The sequence below is a fragment of the Ananas comosus genome, linkage group 10, assembly GCF_001540865.1.
Source record: "Ananas comosus cultivar F153 linkage group 10, ASM154086v1, whole genome shotgun sequence".
Classification (NCBI taxonomy): Eukaryota; Viridiplantae; Streptophyta; class Magnoliopsida; order Poales; family Bromeliaceae; genus Ananas; species Ananas comosus.
In genome coordinates, this window is record NC_033630.1 from 7,668,425 (window position 1) to 7,684,289 (window position 15,865).

At 32.9% G+C, this 15,865-nt stretch overlaps 2 protein-coding genes across 2 annotated transcripts; one reads left to right on the forward strand and one right to left on the reverse strand.

The window, feature by feature from the left end:
• Positions 772–1,949, forward strand: LOC109716733. Its single transcript, XM_020242291.1, has 2 exons — positions 772–967; positions 1,473–1,949. The coding sequence occupies exons 1-2, from the start codon at positions 922–924 to the stop codon at positions 1,664–1,666; spliced, it is 240 nt and encodes a 79-aa protein (XP_020097880.1). The 5' UTR covers positions 772–921; the 3' UTR covers positions 1,667–1,949.
• On the reverse strand, positions 10,700–13,918 carry LOC109716847. Its single transcript, XM_020242450.1, has 3 exons — positions 13,554–13,918; positions 12,644–12,813; positions 10,700–10,986 (listed from the first exon to the last, which is right to left on the reverse strand). Exons 1-3 carry the CDS (start codon positions 13,834–13,836, stop codon positions 10,870–10,872), a joined length of 570 nt encoding a protein of 189 aa, XP_020098039.1. The 5' UTR covers positions 13,837–13,918; the 3' UTR covers positions 10,700–10,869.

Consider the following 15,865-nt stretch of genomic DNA (forward strand, 5'->3'; position numbering starts at 1 on the left):
ACAAGAAGTTTCGTCCTCGAAACTTAATCACTTAGCTCCCCTAAACAACTGAGGATACCGCTCCCACATAGCCGTCTCAAGCTCCCATGTAGCCTCACGCTTCTCGTGGTTTTCCTACTGAACCTTCACATACGGAATACTCCGATTCCGCAGCTGCTTCACCTCACGTACTAAAATCCGCAACAGAGCCTCATCAAAGCTGAGGTCCTCCCTTAGCTGAACTGTCGTCGAACTTATGACGTAGGACGGATCTGGAATATACTTTCGAAGCATGGACATGTGGAAAACATTGTGCATTCAAGCGACGCTCGGGAGAAGAGCCAACGAATTATTATTACTAACTGGACTTAAATATTTTGGACATGTGGTTTGAACCCAATGATTATTATTCCTAACGAATCGGGTCGTCACAATAACATTTGAGTTGCAAGCCTATCAGTTAAGTGACATCCATACGAACGTCTTTGGCTAGAATAAATTGTTTGATATCAGTGGGAGAATATTTTTTCCAGTAGCATGATATCTGATCTGAATGTCTAATCATGATAGCTTCATATAAGATAAGCCGGATAGCCACAATGGACAGCTCGAAGATTCTATTATGCTGTAAGTCAAATTCTTATCCTTAAATTCCAGTCAATTCTGCACTACTTGTTCTATGAGGCACCATTCAAGTCAACTAAGGCGGCTTCTAGTTAGGTTAAAACCCAAAATCAAGCCTCTCAAACTATCAATTCATAATTTTCCACTCTGATTTGTCAAACTTGATTTTCACACCTGCATAGGCCAGGACACGTCTATCACTTCCCCTTCAAAGACGCTTAGTGAAGGAAAAGAGCGCAAATTTGCAGTGGCGTTGCTCTATAAAATGCTGTAGAAATTACCTTATTTGCGTTCTCATAATTAACCAGCTCTGACGACATGGGCCGCACCAGGCTCTCCATGGCTCCTTTTCTTGTGCTATCAGGTACTACTCTCTCTTTCCTCTTTGTAACAAATATTCAAATATATCGCGACAAATGCGAGGAGACTCCCCCAACAATATAATAGGCCATTGTGAAATTGAGCTAAAACTTAATATTTTCTAATTTACACTCCCTCGACTATCGTTTCTGCTGATTTGGGTTATCTTAGTTAATTAAGCTGTGGATTTTATTAAACTACTCAATGATTCTGCCAAATTTTGCACCTTTACCTACGTACTTTTCAGCCGAAAAGTGTGAGTTTTTTTAGTAACTAATGATCAATGGCTAACAAAGAGATTAATCTTCGGAAATCTCTAATTCAACTAACTAAAATAGCTCAAATTAAAGCAAATAAGAGTTGAGATCTGAACCCAAAAAAAATGAAAAAAAAGAGAAACTAGCGCTTAGCAGGTTATTTCAAAATGGCCTAAAGTTGAGGGGTCTTGTTATATCAAAAAAGTAACTGTTTACGTCGTCTATGGTTAATTGGTTTTTGAAACCAAACAGGAATTATTCTCCTGGTGGGACTCTTTCAGAGCAGCGCAAAAGCCGTTGCCTGCCCACAGTATTGCCTGGACGTCAGCTATGTGACTTGCACTTCATCTGGTGAAGAAAGGCTGCCTGCTAGGTGCAACTGCTGCTTGGCTGGCAAGGGCTGCACTCTTCATCTCTCTGATGGCTCTCAAATGACCTGCTCTTAAGAGTGAGTTCACTATATTATGCAACGTTTATCTATTTGCTATTCTTTGATGTGAGAATGGTGTGACCCATATATCTGGCGCCAGTTTACCATGCATGCAGAAATACATATTCGTTCTCTGAGTCCTCGCGACATTTGTTAGTGTATATCTACGATCTTTTGTTGTGTACTTTGATTATGTTCTTGATGTGGAGTGTTCTTCGCATTACCGAGTGGTCATGGCTCGTCGTATGTTTGTCGACCACCAAGACCCATGCCGCTGTGCTCTAAGCTTGTGCCAACTGTTGGTGAAAACTCAAAAATTTAAAGTTTGAATTTTATTCTATTTGAATTTTGAATTATCATTTAATATTCATTGATATTTATTATCTTATTTATTTATTTATTTATTTAATTTCTTAGTGAGAAAGGAACTGACGGAATATTTCCGTTCTGTTTCTTGCGCCAAAAGGAACTCGTTCCGTTGTCTAGTTCCGCTTCTTTCTCGTAAGAAAAAGAGCGTGAATTCTCTTTCCCTTTCTTCGNTTAATATGTAAAATTTAAAATAGTTTATCAAATCATATATATCCGAGGAAAAAAGTTGATTTCAATAATTAAAGTGATAGTTTTATCAACGCACAAAATGTATAATATTAGAATTATCCGAATGAGACTATAAATAAAAGGGTACGGATCAATAGTTTTAATCTTTTCTTTTTTTTTATCAAAAAATATAAAATTTCAGAATATTTTAAAATATATAGGTTAGTTTTACTGTTGTATTAATAGGTTTAATTTTCAAATCCGCGCAAATACGTTTTATAGATTTCTAACCCCAATACCCCCTATAACAGGCGAACGAGACTACGAATATCCATGGTTCAACGCAATACCTCTATCGTGTCCCTGGTAAATATGTAAAATGGAATGCGAGCTTCGGCGCGCTCAAGTGGAGTTACGTGGCAGAGGCGGGGCGGGGCAGGGGAGAGGAGGAGGAGGCGCCGGAGAAGGGGAGGAGGAGGAGGAGGAGGAGGAGAGTGGGGAAGAAGGAGGAGCGGGGATTCGGGAGCAGCAGCGGCGGGGGCGGCGCCGCGGGGGCGGGGAAGGTGCGCGAGAGATGCGGCTCGGGGAGGGGCCCCGGGGAGCGCGCAGCCTCGCGGCGCCGCCGCCGCCGCCGCCTCCACCCCAAGAAGCGCCTCCTCCCCCAGAGCACCCTCAGCGAGCCCCAGAGCCTCGCGGAGGCTGCACGAGAGCTCCCGCGGCGGGAAGCATCCGGGAGGAATCAAGTCCACGAGCACGACAGGAACGCACCAGACAGTTCACAAGCTGCTTTACGGCTCGAAGCTTGTGAGTTGGCTGGTTGGGAGAACCTAATAATAATGACAAACAATAATGAAAAAAGCTATTGTACAATTATAAAAAAAATAGCTGTGCGAAGAGATGAAAATAACAAAACTAAACTCTATAAGCGTAGTTTAATTACTAAGATAATTTAAATTACCGAGACGTACCAAAAGATTCTACAACTTCAACACTAAAAACAGTAGTTAATTGATAGCGATCGATTGCTTTTGGCAACCAAATTTGTTTTTTGTTTTTCACCTTTACATCTCTGGAATAGACTTGATATCCCGTAAAATTATACGCTTGCCCTTTTGATCATATAAACTAAGTAAAATAAGTCAATCATCTTTAAAAATACAACGAAACATAAACGTGGAGAATCTTTAGAGGGTTAAAGTCAACATATACGAATACTTGAACCATATTTAGAATTTTTCCGACATTTAAAACAACGTAACATCCGACGAACGTAAGGAACATATGAATTTCCTTCGCTACACTAATAGCGACGCCTCTGTCCATCGCCGTTCTGCGTGCCTATGGAGCACGGCAACTAACTGTTTGACACACGACGAAGACGAGGGTCCCTTCATCGTCTACAAAAACTCTCCTGAAGAGCCAGGTTACTATAGAAAGAACACGAAACAGGCTTACACTACGACACACTCGTCCACCATGTTTACCGATTGAGAGACGAGCTACTTAGACCGCTCAGCGAACATTCTCAACGACGTCAAACACCTGTCTTCCAAACTAAGTGACACTTTACGAAAGATACTAGTTCGCATCTTACACCTCAATTATGACAACAATATTAGTAGTATCTAAAGTAAGTTTTATATACCAAAACGCACCAAGGCAAGAACTTCAAGTTTACTGATTCTTTATCACTTTTGTACCACTATTACACCAACCAGCGAACAACGAATTCGGAGTTGAATTTTGAATCCTCCGAAATTTTCACAGTCGACCACGGTATAAACAACTACATTCCTAGAATACAGAATGATCAGTATATACTCAAAGTCCTGTACAAACCGACTCGACTTCGAAGACGTTTTTAAGATAAACTCATTTTAACAGGTTTTATTCGTGACTAATAAAGAAGTAATAAAGGAGATGACGAAGAACAACGGGTCTACATCTGTAAATCCTATCATCTTCGAGTAAAATCGAAGGGAATGGTTTTACAGATCTGATAAAAGATGAGTTTTCGTAGTAAAGATTCTCGAAAACGTCAACCCAAATCTCTGTGGCAAGATCTTCACTGTTATTCGTTCGAGAATTAAACCAAATACCAACTGACTCCGATCAAAAGTCCCAACTATTTTAGAGTAGAACCCCGGATTGGTCGATTAAGAACTCCGACTAGAATAAAACTGCCGATCGTGAGGCATACACTATTAGTAAACATAAAACATAAAGATCTGGATTATATAAACTTGATAACCGGACGTCCCTACCGGCCAATATGTCGGGTTGTAAGAACATAGATGAGGTCGACGAGAAAACTTAATAGAAAAACTCAAGCTGGGTCTTTTCTTCGCCGCCCTTTCAAAAAACGCGTCACATTTTAAACACCATTAATGGAAGAAGCTTGACAATATTGAACGAATTTAAACCGTACTATGCCACCTTGAAAATAGGATAATAAGTCGAGACAGTTTCGTAGACATCCTTTGAAGAGATCATCAAAGTCTAACATTATGTCTTTAACGGAAAGGATCGTTTAAAATATGTAAAAAAGTTCCCTTGATACACGCACTGATAGTAATAAGATGTCGATGGTATTTGTGTTATTACTAGTACTAAAAGTGTGTCCAGAAACTGCTTCGACTGTACGACGAAACACCCTCAAAAGTTTTAGTCTAGTAAGCAGAGTAATTGTACAAAGCAAAACTACTCTTTGAACACAGATTCTACCTTTCAAGACGTCTTCTGCAAAGTCATCTACTCTTACTATTTTTAGTACCACTTGAATTAAAACTTCTGTTACTTGAATTGTCACTAACACTCCTACGTCTTCGACTAGAACTCCTACGGGATCTTTTAAAACGATGTCTCCTCTTGTTTCAACTTTGTTGATCGCATTCCCTAACCTCCTCCCAATCTTTTCAGATATTCGCGTCATTCGTCATAGAGAAACAACGACGATGGGAAGGTGTCTCACCGTTTTTCTGACGTCCGCCACAAGACTTCTCTTACAAAGGACTACGGTAAACCCAGTCGCCGTCAATAGACGTAGCTGTATTGGGATCCAACCGTGGAAAAAGGTCAATAAGAAAGAATATATGACAACGTGGATAAACTGTACCGTCACGGTTGTGGTCCCGGTACCATTAGGATAGGAACGCTTACTAAGATAGTTGTAGAAAAAACACAATAGAGAAGAGAACTTACCAATATATACGAACGCTACTATGCGACGTCGTAGAATGATATCATACTATATAGGACTTACGTATATCTATACGAATCGAGCTACACCGAAAGACGGTAAACGCAATATATATGAAAAGAATAAAAGGTAGAAGTATAAAATGGACTAAAGATAGAATGACAAAGAAAGAGTCTAACCTTGTTTCTACCTATCTCCAGTGTCGACTATGTGTTCATCTACGAGAAGACCTACGACACTTTGTATCAATATTACGACTTGTGTTACTTAAGTCATGGTCAGGTTCAGCCTGTTACCACAAGAGGTTATGTCATCTACGACGAGTTAGTCACCGATTCTATAACGTCTCTCAACCGTAAGTCACGAAAAACATGGTGTCTCTCTCGAGGGACCTTCTTGCCCGCATATTGGATGTTCGAAAGGCTCTTTTACCACCTCACGAACACACGTGCCTACGACGGCGCGCACCGAACCTGTATGGGTTATAAAGCGTACAATATGTCCATTGCATAAAAAATACCTATCCTCTAAAATCAGTACCAAATATATTTTAGATATCTGTTAACATTTTAGACCTTAAAAGTGCTTGACAATAGTGATTAACAAACATAGTACAAAGGAGAGATTTCATATACGGTAGATTCTTAAAAAGAGAAAGGGAATTAGACCGTATGTGAGAAGGGAAATGAATTTCCGCCTCAAACGTTGGAGACGACAGCTGAAGAACGTATCTCAACCAGCTTGTCGTTCTCGGCCGGTTAGACCCTATCAGTGTTCGAACATATGCTTTCGGTTGTCCCTAGAGCACTTACGACAAGCACTCCGTCTCCTTGACCCAGCTGGACACCATTAAAAATAGACTTTAAGGTAAAGGAGTATAATTAATAACAAAGGATTAATACCTCAGACTTATTGCTAAAAGAAAAAAAAAAACTTTACCTCCCCCTTTTTTTACCTTCTATAAAGGACAAGTTAAGTGCAACAGATACAATCTTATAAATTGATACATAACTAGTCTACTATTAGGAAAATAGAAAATATGTAATAATACAGGAAAATTACAGTTAACAAAGATACGAATGTCCTCGTTCGTAAATCGTCCTTTTCCTCAAAGGCTTTATTCGAATTCTTCTTTCCATGCGATAGCTTTGTAAGGTTACAACGCTTGTATAACTCTTTAATAACGAACGTGCACTACGTGGTGCAGTCGTGGGAAAGACGGTTAAGTACAATACAACAATAGCTGTCCAGCTTCACTCCGACTTCTATTTGGATTTCAGGGTTGTATCAAACCTAGCTCTGCTTCCGCCAAGTTTAAAAAAAAAACGGGGAAGAATTACACAAAGAGTAGAATTTTAAAACTGATACTTACAAGGACATATTCACCAATACATTGGAAGTGAACATAAATCTAGAGGACCAGAACCTAGTTCAAAGATTTTTTTTCTTTTTTTTTTCTTCTGTACAAACTTGATAGTATACACCTTACGTAATAACGAATACAACTACAATATGTACACTATAATGACTCCATAGGTCAAAAAAATAAAATTAAAAAACCCCGTAACGAACATACATAGTCATATATGAGATCGTATCCGAAACAACAACGTGACCTGTACAAACTGTAAAACCCCTTAGTTTAACATTGACCTAAGATAGATACTATTAAACATTAAATGGAGGAATAAACATTTAAAAGAATAAGATACCTTGATCTTTCTCGACTACAATGTTTAGAAAACTAGAAATTTTTTACCGATTTAATGTCTTTTAGAGGGACGTTATTGGGCAAAAAAGTGAAAGGGAAGGACTGTAAATTTTTGGATGTGAAACAGGGGGACATTTTACTTTTTACAAGTGTCCCTCAATGCCACACATTTTACTGGTAAAACGGGGAACGGTAACAGCAAAAGAAAGGGTAGAAGGAGTCGGCAGGGAAACAAGCTGGCGCTAAGGGTGGAGTTAGCCGGCGCTAAAAAGAGGTAAAGAAAGACGTGGACGAAGGGAAGAGGAGGACGTGGCAGTGGCGGGAGCTAAAGCCGCTGTCATCCTCTTTTGGTTCCACCCGTTGTCATCCTCTTCTCGTTTCTTTCGCTTCCGCTCCGCTGCCTCCTGCCGCTTCCCCTACACCGACTCCCGCTCCGTCACCTCCTGCCGCTCCGCCGATCCGCCGCTCCGCCGCCGCTCCACCGCTCGGCCTCCCTCAGCTTCGTTGTCCCTCTACCGTCTCCCCATAAAAGCCGTATTTTTATATAAAAAATTGCCTCAGAACTGCTTTGAGATTGCCATCCCCCACTTCACGTGTAAAAAATAAAATGTCCCCCCGTTTCATATCCAAAAATTTACAGTCTCTTCCTTTCACTTTTTCGCCCAATAATGTTCTCTCAAAAGACATTAAATCGAAATTTTTTATATATTTTTCTACCTTTTTGTAAGTCACACCTTATTCCCTACAGGTACGGACTGTAAAGCCAAAACTTTTGGGAGAGACTTAGGCTGAGATAACTAACTGTAGGAGCACACCTTCCTACATAAACGTCTCTGTCTTTTTTTCAGATTTTATGTCTTTTGACATTATACTTATAAATAAAAAAAAAATAAAAAAGGGAGATTAAAAATTTTTAAATATAAAATTGGTAAGTGTTTAAAATTTAACTGCATAAATTGGGGGAAAGGCAGTAATAAAACAGAAAAAAAATATGAAATATGATTTTTATTTGAGCTCTTGCTGTCTTTGTATAATCAAAAAATCCGACGCAAACCAAGCCCATATTTATTCTTGACGATCAAGATCCCTTTCCATGTTCAAGTCCATATTCGTCCTTGATCTGGTTAAAACACAAACCTACTTTTAACTCAACAAGGATCCTTATTCCATTTATCACAAACCTACCAATCTAACCTTGTTCTCCTTATTCTCAATATTAAACTTTAATTTTAATATAATACATTAATTATCATTATTTTTATAATGAATTTTTTTTGTTCTTTAATTAATAATTATTAATTAATATTTATTATTAATTATTATTATTAATTAATATTTATTATTAATTATTATTATTAATTAATATTTATTATTTAATTATTATACCTACTAGATTAATTATTATTATTATTAATAATAATTAATAATTATTTATTATTATTAATAATTAATAAGAATAATTAATTAATATTTATTATTTAATTATTATTATAACTAATAGATTAATAATTATTATTAATTATAATTATAAATAATTATTTATTATTATTATTAATAATAAATTAATATTTATTATTTAATTATTATTATAGCTAATAGATTAATAATTCTTATTTTTAATAATTATTAATAATTATTTATTATTAATAATAATTACTATTTATTAATTAATATTTATTATTTAATTATTATTATAGCTAATAGATTAATAATTCTTGTTTTTAATAATTATTAATTATTATTATTATTATTAATAATTAATAATTATTAATTAATATTTATTATTTAATTATTATTATAGCTAACGGTAATTCTTATTATTAATAATTATTAATAATTATTTTTTATTACTTATAATAATTAATAAATATTAATTAATATTTATTATTTAATTATTATTATTAATAGATTAATAATTATAAATTAATATTTATTATTTAATAAATTTAATAAATTAATAATTTCATTATTTATTACTAAATTTATATAATTAATTTAATTAATTATTAAATGACAGTAATTTTAATTTAAATCTAAAATTAATTAGAACAAGAGTATTTCCTTGTTCGAACAAGGTCCTTTGCCCATCTTGTTATCAAGGTCGGAATATGGTTGATCAAGGTCTAAAGGCCTTTGATGACAAGGGCCTTTGGTTTGTAACGCAAACCCTTGTTTCCCCCCTTGTTCCCGAATAAGGGGGGGAACAAGGGCTTGGTTTGTGATGGAATTTCTTATTCATTCTTGATAAATCAGTACAACGAGGGAGGTAATTGTGGTATTAAAAACTTTTTTTAAAATTTTAAAATTCTTTCAGTTTATATCTAAAAATCTTCATTTTGTTTATTTTTTTGTATAAATATAGACATAAAATAGTTTTTTTTTTTTTCGTAGGGGGTAAAGTGGGTCTGTGTGAGATATGGAATATATATATATATATATATATATATATATATATATATCAAAATTAAAAGTTCGAATATCTAGCTAAAGTTCAGAAGGTCTTTGGGGAAAAAATTTTTTTCAAATCTTCAAAACTCGATGCATTTATAAATAAATTTCACAACACTTTTCTAGCTTTACAATCTAATGGTTAGATTTCAACCTAAACTATAAGCTATATTTATCTCCTTGTAATTTATATTTTTTCATCAATTATATATATTTGCTAGTTTGTAAAATATTATAAAATTTATTTATAATCATAGGATTGCTCTTAATTATGTACTCTTGCAAAAACTCAAAATTGCATTAATACCCTATATTACTATGTACTTACTCTTAAATCTAATTACTACACTAACTACATGTATATCCAAATTTGATGTTTGGTTTGATGTATTTAAATTCAATTATTATAATTGGAACTACATGATGAAACCCAACTACAGCAGTTCCAACTGAAATAGTTGGAGAGAGTAGCTTTAAGCAAAAAAAGCTTACTTTTCTAATCATTTTTTTGATAGAAAATAATTTTTCTCTACATTGGATGTATTCTCACTGTCATATGAATGTAAAGAAATAAAATTTTAAAAATGCATTTTTCAACTATGTGTAACTAAAGAAATTATGTATTGTTACAGCACTTTCTACTACATCTACCCAAATAAGATTCATATAGGCAGCTGCAACTGCTACATTTGTAATTATATGCACATCTAAGTTTCAATACAAGCGTGTAAAACTTATCTGAATTGTGGATCATTTTAAATTGACTATATATCCAATTTATCAAAAATTTAATTTTACTATCCAATTTTTTCAATTTGTTTGATTTAAATCAGTCAACGACGCCTTGACTTCAAACTTTAAATGCACTAGTTTATCTTACAGACTTAGTTAATATATTTCATGCAATTCTCACAACTAAAAATTTATTAAAATAAGCAGCCAGCTTAAATTTTGAAGTCAGTGACGTTGACCGACGCAAATCAAATAAATTAAATGATTAGATAATAAAATCAAATTTAGAAAGGTTGGACAGCCGACTCAAAATAATATATAATTCAGATAAATTCTATACATTTTTACCTAAATATTTTAAAGGTACATGCATAAATACCAACTTTACAAAAGAAAAATACATTTTCATATTTTCACTCATGCAAAAACAATTACTCTTCTAAGTCCCTAATATCACTGCATATTATATTTCTCCATTAAGTGGGATTAATTAGCCCAACTGTTCTTGTCCTCTTATGTTAAATAATAAACATTACATTACACAGAGCAGAAAAAAAAAAAAAAAAAAAAAAAAAAAAACACCATAAATATATTAACTTCCCACTTCAGTGATGCTCTGCAAAGAAGGGCGCCATTGACGAGCTTTATTGGCTTGTGATTGTGATTGTGAGCTTCTGCTTTTGTGCCTTTCTCTCTCATGCTTCTCCACCTGAGATTTTATTGTTCTTTGTTATTATTATTATTATTATTATTATTATTATTATTCCATGAACATAAGGGGACAAATAATACACACAATTTTTGCACTGCTTTTAAAGATCCCAACAAGTACAAAATCATTCATCTTTTTTGTGAAGTGCACGCATGGGCTTCTTTTTTTCTATCACTCAATCCAAAATATTTTGTACTTGTGTCCTTTCATGCATGGGCTTTTCGCTCCACAAATCTAATTTTCTTACATAAATTCCATACATAATTTAGAAGGTAAAAATATGTAAAACTTATCTAGAGTATTAATTATTTTGATTTTACTATCTTATATTTTAGAATTTTTAGTTTATTATCTAATTGTTTATCTTACAAGTTTAATTAGAATATATACTTCGTGTAATTCCCGCAAATATGAATTTATTAAAATAAGTAATAAGCTTATATTTGAAAGTTAAATGTCGTTAACTGACTCAAATCAAACTAATCGAAAGATTAGATAGTAAAATCAAAATTTTAAAAGATACAGTAGTCAAATCAAAATGATGTAAAGTTCAGATAAATTCTGTACGTTTTTACCTAATTAGAATACGGTCAAAGTCAATTACAATATTTTTTTAAAAAAATAAAGAATAGCCAAATGAATCAAATAATTTTAGCCTAAATTAAGTTAAAATCGAGATAATACTTTTGAGTTTTTTTTTTTTGTTTTTGTCAAACTATAATTGTACCAATACTCCTCCAAAGTTCGAAATATTACTGATGTTCTCGTAAATATTAAAAACAGTAATTATCAAATATTCCTATTTGATAGATTATTCCTAAAATTTTATCTTTATCTTCCAACATATTAAAATTTTAACACTTTTCATTGGATGTGCAATTTTTAGTAAATTTAATACATTTTTATTAAAAAAAATTACTTAAATAAATTAATGTGAAAGATCACACATTTAATAAGGATTAAAACATAATATGTATTAATTCATATTTTGCCCTCCAAGAAATAATTAAGGATAAAATTATTATTTTATTAGATAGACTAGTGTTTAACTCTTTTTTAACTCGGATAGAGATATTTATAATAAATTCATATATTTAGGAAGGTGTACTTGATATTTTAAATTTTGAAGAATTATCTACAACATTTTGACTCCTTTTGAAATTACCCAGTTAAAATAATAAAAAATGTTATATGTACACCTATACATAGGTATAAATCTTGCGCCCCACAAATCTAAAATTTACAAAACTCCTTAAATTTAAAAATATATACCTTGATAAAATAAGTAGAAAATAAAAGTCATTGGATGAGTGGGGTATAAATTGTAGGGGTAACATTAATCTAACATAATTGTTGAAAACTTCACAAGAAATAACAAAGTTAATTGTTTATACATATATAATGGAGTAGAAATATAGAATCAATAGTCCATTATTTTAGTTCTAGTACAAAAAAGAATAAGAAAAAAAAAATCTCTTTAATCTTGTTTGAAAATATTACTATATAATTCAAAACTGAAAGTAATATATATATATAGTTGTGTGATATAAAAGAAATATTTATAAATATGCTTTGTTAATTTTTTTCTATTTAGACAGTTAAAAAAAAAAGAAGAAAGAAACTAAATATAATATATAGGAAATTAATTAATTACCTTCCCATTATTACTTTGTGAGTCAACTTGTTTTCGCCCTTTATCAACAACATGATCCACATGAGCCTCATCATCATCATCTTTTCCACCATTTTGTTTCTGAATCGATTCAGATAATTGGCTCTTCTTCATCTTCTCTTGTTTTCTCGCCCTAAGAGCCTTTGTCACCTCTGATCCCACACACAAAAAAAAAAAAAAAAAAAAAAAAAAAAAAAAACAAATTAGAAAACAGAAACTACAAATATTTAAAAAAAAAATTAATTTGAACTTACATATATAGTGACTATTATATATTGTTTAATAAGTTATTGATCAGTTGTAAAGTGTCATCAGCAAAATACTATATAAAATTCACCTGAATAATATTTTATGGTCTATGTTGTTGATGTATTGATATTCATAAGAAGATTTTTTTCTTTTTTTTTTGAACTAATACACGTGCTGTACAATTTATGGTATAAAATTTACCTCTGCATCAATAATTTATAGAAATAATATTTTAAAAACATAATTTATTTTATCCAAAAAAATGCATTTGAACATAGAAAAATATACGTACACTAGTTTAACCATATTCACCACCCCTTGAAAAAGAAAACAATATGTGTGTGTGTATATATATATATATATATATATAAAAATAAAGAGCAAATGTTACCTATACATCTGTGTTACTGGCATAAATTTTACATCGTGTATAACATCTACAAAGCTAAAATTTGCTGACTCATCTTATCAATTATTTTAATGTTAAAAAGTTTTGAAAATTTTAAATTTTTAGATGTAAGATATACAGTATTCTAGTTATTCATAGCCAAGGCTTTTCATATTCAAATTGAGAAAGTTTTTATTTTATTTTTTATTTAAATTTATTTTCTTAATGAATGAAGCAGATAGTATCGAACTTAACCTTGGAAGGTGATGAGTTTGTAGGAGTGTCCGAGGAGGAGCATATCCTTGGGCTTGAGCAGCTTCACGCGCGTCGCTTTTGCACCTCCGCCATCGCCGGGGCCGCAGAGGCGATCGGAATTGGCGGCGGCGGCGGCGGCGGCGACGACGAGGGCGACGTAGTGGCCCGGGTTCGAGCGCATGAGCTCGGCAGCGGGGGTCGGCCAGTAGAGCCGCCGCACCCTCCCACCCGGAAGCTCCACTGCCGCCGCCGCCGCCGCCTCCGCCACCTGGCAATTCCCCATTATTGCATGCACTGCTTTGCTTAAGATGATGAAATCTCTTTCTCTCTCTCTCTCTCTATCTTGAAGAGGAGGAGAGAGAAAGGGGAGTGTGTGTGTGTGTGTGTGTGTGTGAGTGTGTGTTTAGTATGTGGGGGAATGGAGTAATATGGAAATAGTGGTGATGATGATTGGGGAGTGTGTTTGGGGGAGGAGAGAGAGAGAGAGAGAGAGAGAGAGAGAGAGAGAAAAGGGGTGTAAAGAAATTAAAGAAAAAAAAATTTAAGACTCTGATAATTAATTAAAAGAAAAAAAAAATGGTGGTACAGTACCCGACGTAAGACTATTTTATACGTTGCTTACGTAACTCACCAGTAAATTTAAGATTCTATTTAAAATTGCAGAAATTAAATTTACGATGCATGTAGTAAAAAATTATTACGAAAGAAAATATTCTTTTCGTAATAAATTAATTATAATGTATTATCTATGGTTCTATCAAAAAAATACTGGAACATATTTTTATATATTTTTGTCTCAACATATTCTAGTTTATCTGTTATAATAACCATAAAGACTATGGGACTATGGTTATAGGTTATTATGTAACTTACTGTAAAGAGAGTGAAAATGTATGGAGCACCTCCTCCACTATCTATAAGCTGTTTTTAAATAACTTGCTCAACTTTAATTATTTTAATTGGTAGTTAGTTAATTTCTAATTTTTTATTAAAATTATTATATATTTTTTGATTATGTTAAAATATTTTATTAAATTTTGCGGGTTAAAATTTAGTATTAGTATTAATTAATCTAATTTAGATGGTTAAGATAGTAAGTTTGAAAGAATATGTATCCTTTTGGTAATAATTTTAATTCATTTGGTTAGATTAATTAATCATGAAAAATTAACAGTGTCTTAGTCAAAGAAAAAAAAAAAACTATAGCTAAGAGATATTAAATATATAAAACGTACGGGGGAAATCTTTTGGTGGAAGTGGTCTACAGGACCCGGCCAATCGTAACGCGACAAGCGGAGTACAACAATTAAAAATGCCACTTCTACACACCCATAATAATATATTTAAATCTAATAATCTATATGTTTTTTATTAATGCAATGATGTAAAATTTACGCTCTTATATATATATCAAGTGTATATGTAGCACTTTTCTTATACTAAAATAAGGTGCTTATTATCTATTTTTGAAGCTCAGAAACTATTGGAAAACATTCAAAAATAACTTATATATCCTTTATAATGGCGAAATATTTTTATTGTTTCCTAGAAAGGTCGTGATTATATTTACATAAAGATAATCAAATGCTTTTTTTTAGAATATTAAAGTACAACAAAAGTGTCTCAAAATGTTGTAAATTTTATAACTAGTCAAAAAAAATCCAAAGTTATATTTATCTATGTAACTTGTCAAATTTAAAAAAAAAAGGAAAAACATGGTTTATATATAGTCTCTTTATTAATATATTATCCATTAATCTACATGTGGGTTTAGCTTTGGATGAATCCAAATCTCAAAGTCCTATACTCCCATGTAATAATTTCACTAACTTGCTCCATGCAATAAGGTTATAATAATTAATAATAATAATCCACCCCATTAATTATTCAAACCCACCATTTGTTGCTTAGTGCACCACTTGATCCTAGGGACAAATAAATTATCATAAGAATCTAAATTTGTTTAATGATAACCAATTATTTTAATATTAATGTGACTAACCTAAAGTTGATGCCACTACCAAGCTTTTCCACTTCACCTTTTTTTGGACCAAGCATAATAACAATACAAGTTCATGTATATATATATGAAATGTAATCTAAACAATTAGTGGGGTTGGACATTCAACAATTTTCAATTTAAGCATCCCCCCACCTGAAACTTTTCCTTAAAACAAATAATAATTATAACAAAATATGTTAACATGATCTCATTAATGTTGATGAGATCAACCACCACACCTAATCCCCCAAATCTCGTATCGAACAAACAGTCATCGGACGGTCCATATCAGCTCATCGTGGGCTCCATA

What these genes read in the sequence shown, in the direction of transcription:
- LOC109716847 (XM_020242450.1), bottom strand. Translation starts at nt 13,836, where the DNA reads ATGGGGAATTGCCAGGTGGCGGAGGCGGCGGCGGCGGCGGCAGTGGAG. An exon ending in CAAACTCATCACCTTCCAAG is followed by an intron (nt 12,814 to 13,553) that starts GTTAAGTTCGAT and finishes GTGTGGGATCAG; the next exon opens with AGGTGACAAAGGCTCTTAGG. An exon ending in CACAAAGTAATAATGGGAAG is followed by an intron (nt 10,987 to 12,643) that starts GTAATTAATTAA and finishes ATAAAATCTCAG; the next exon opens with GTGGAGAAGCATGAGAGAGA.
- LOC109716733 (XM_020242291.1), top strand. Translation starts at nt 922, where the DNA reads ATGGGCCGCACCAGGCTCTCCATGGCTCCTTTTCTTGTGCTATCAG. An exon ending in TCCTTTTCTTGTGCTATCAG is followed by an intron (nt 968 to 1,472) that starts GTACTACTCTCT and finishes GAAACCAAACAG; the next exon opens with GAATTATTCTCCTGGTGGGA.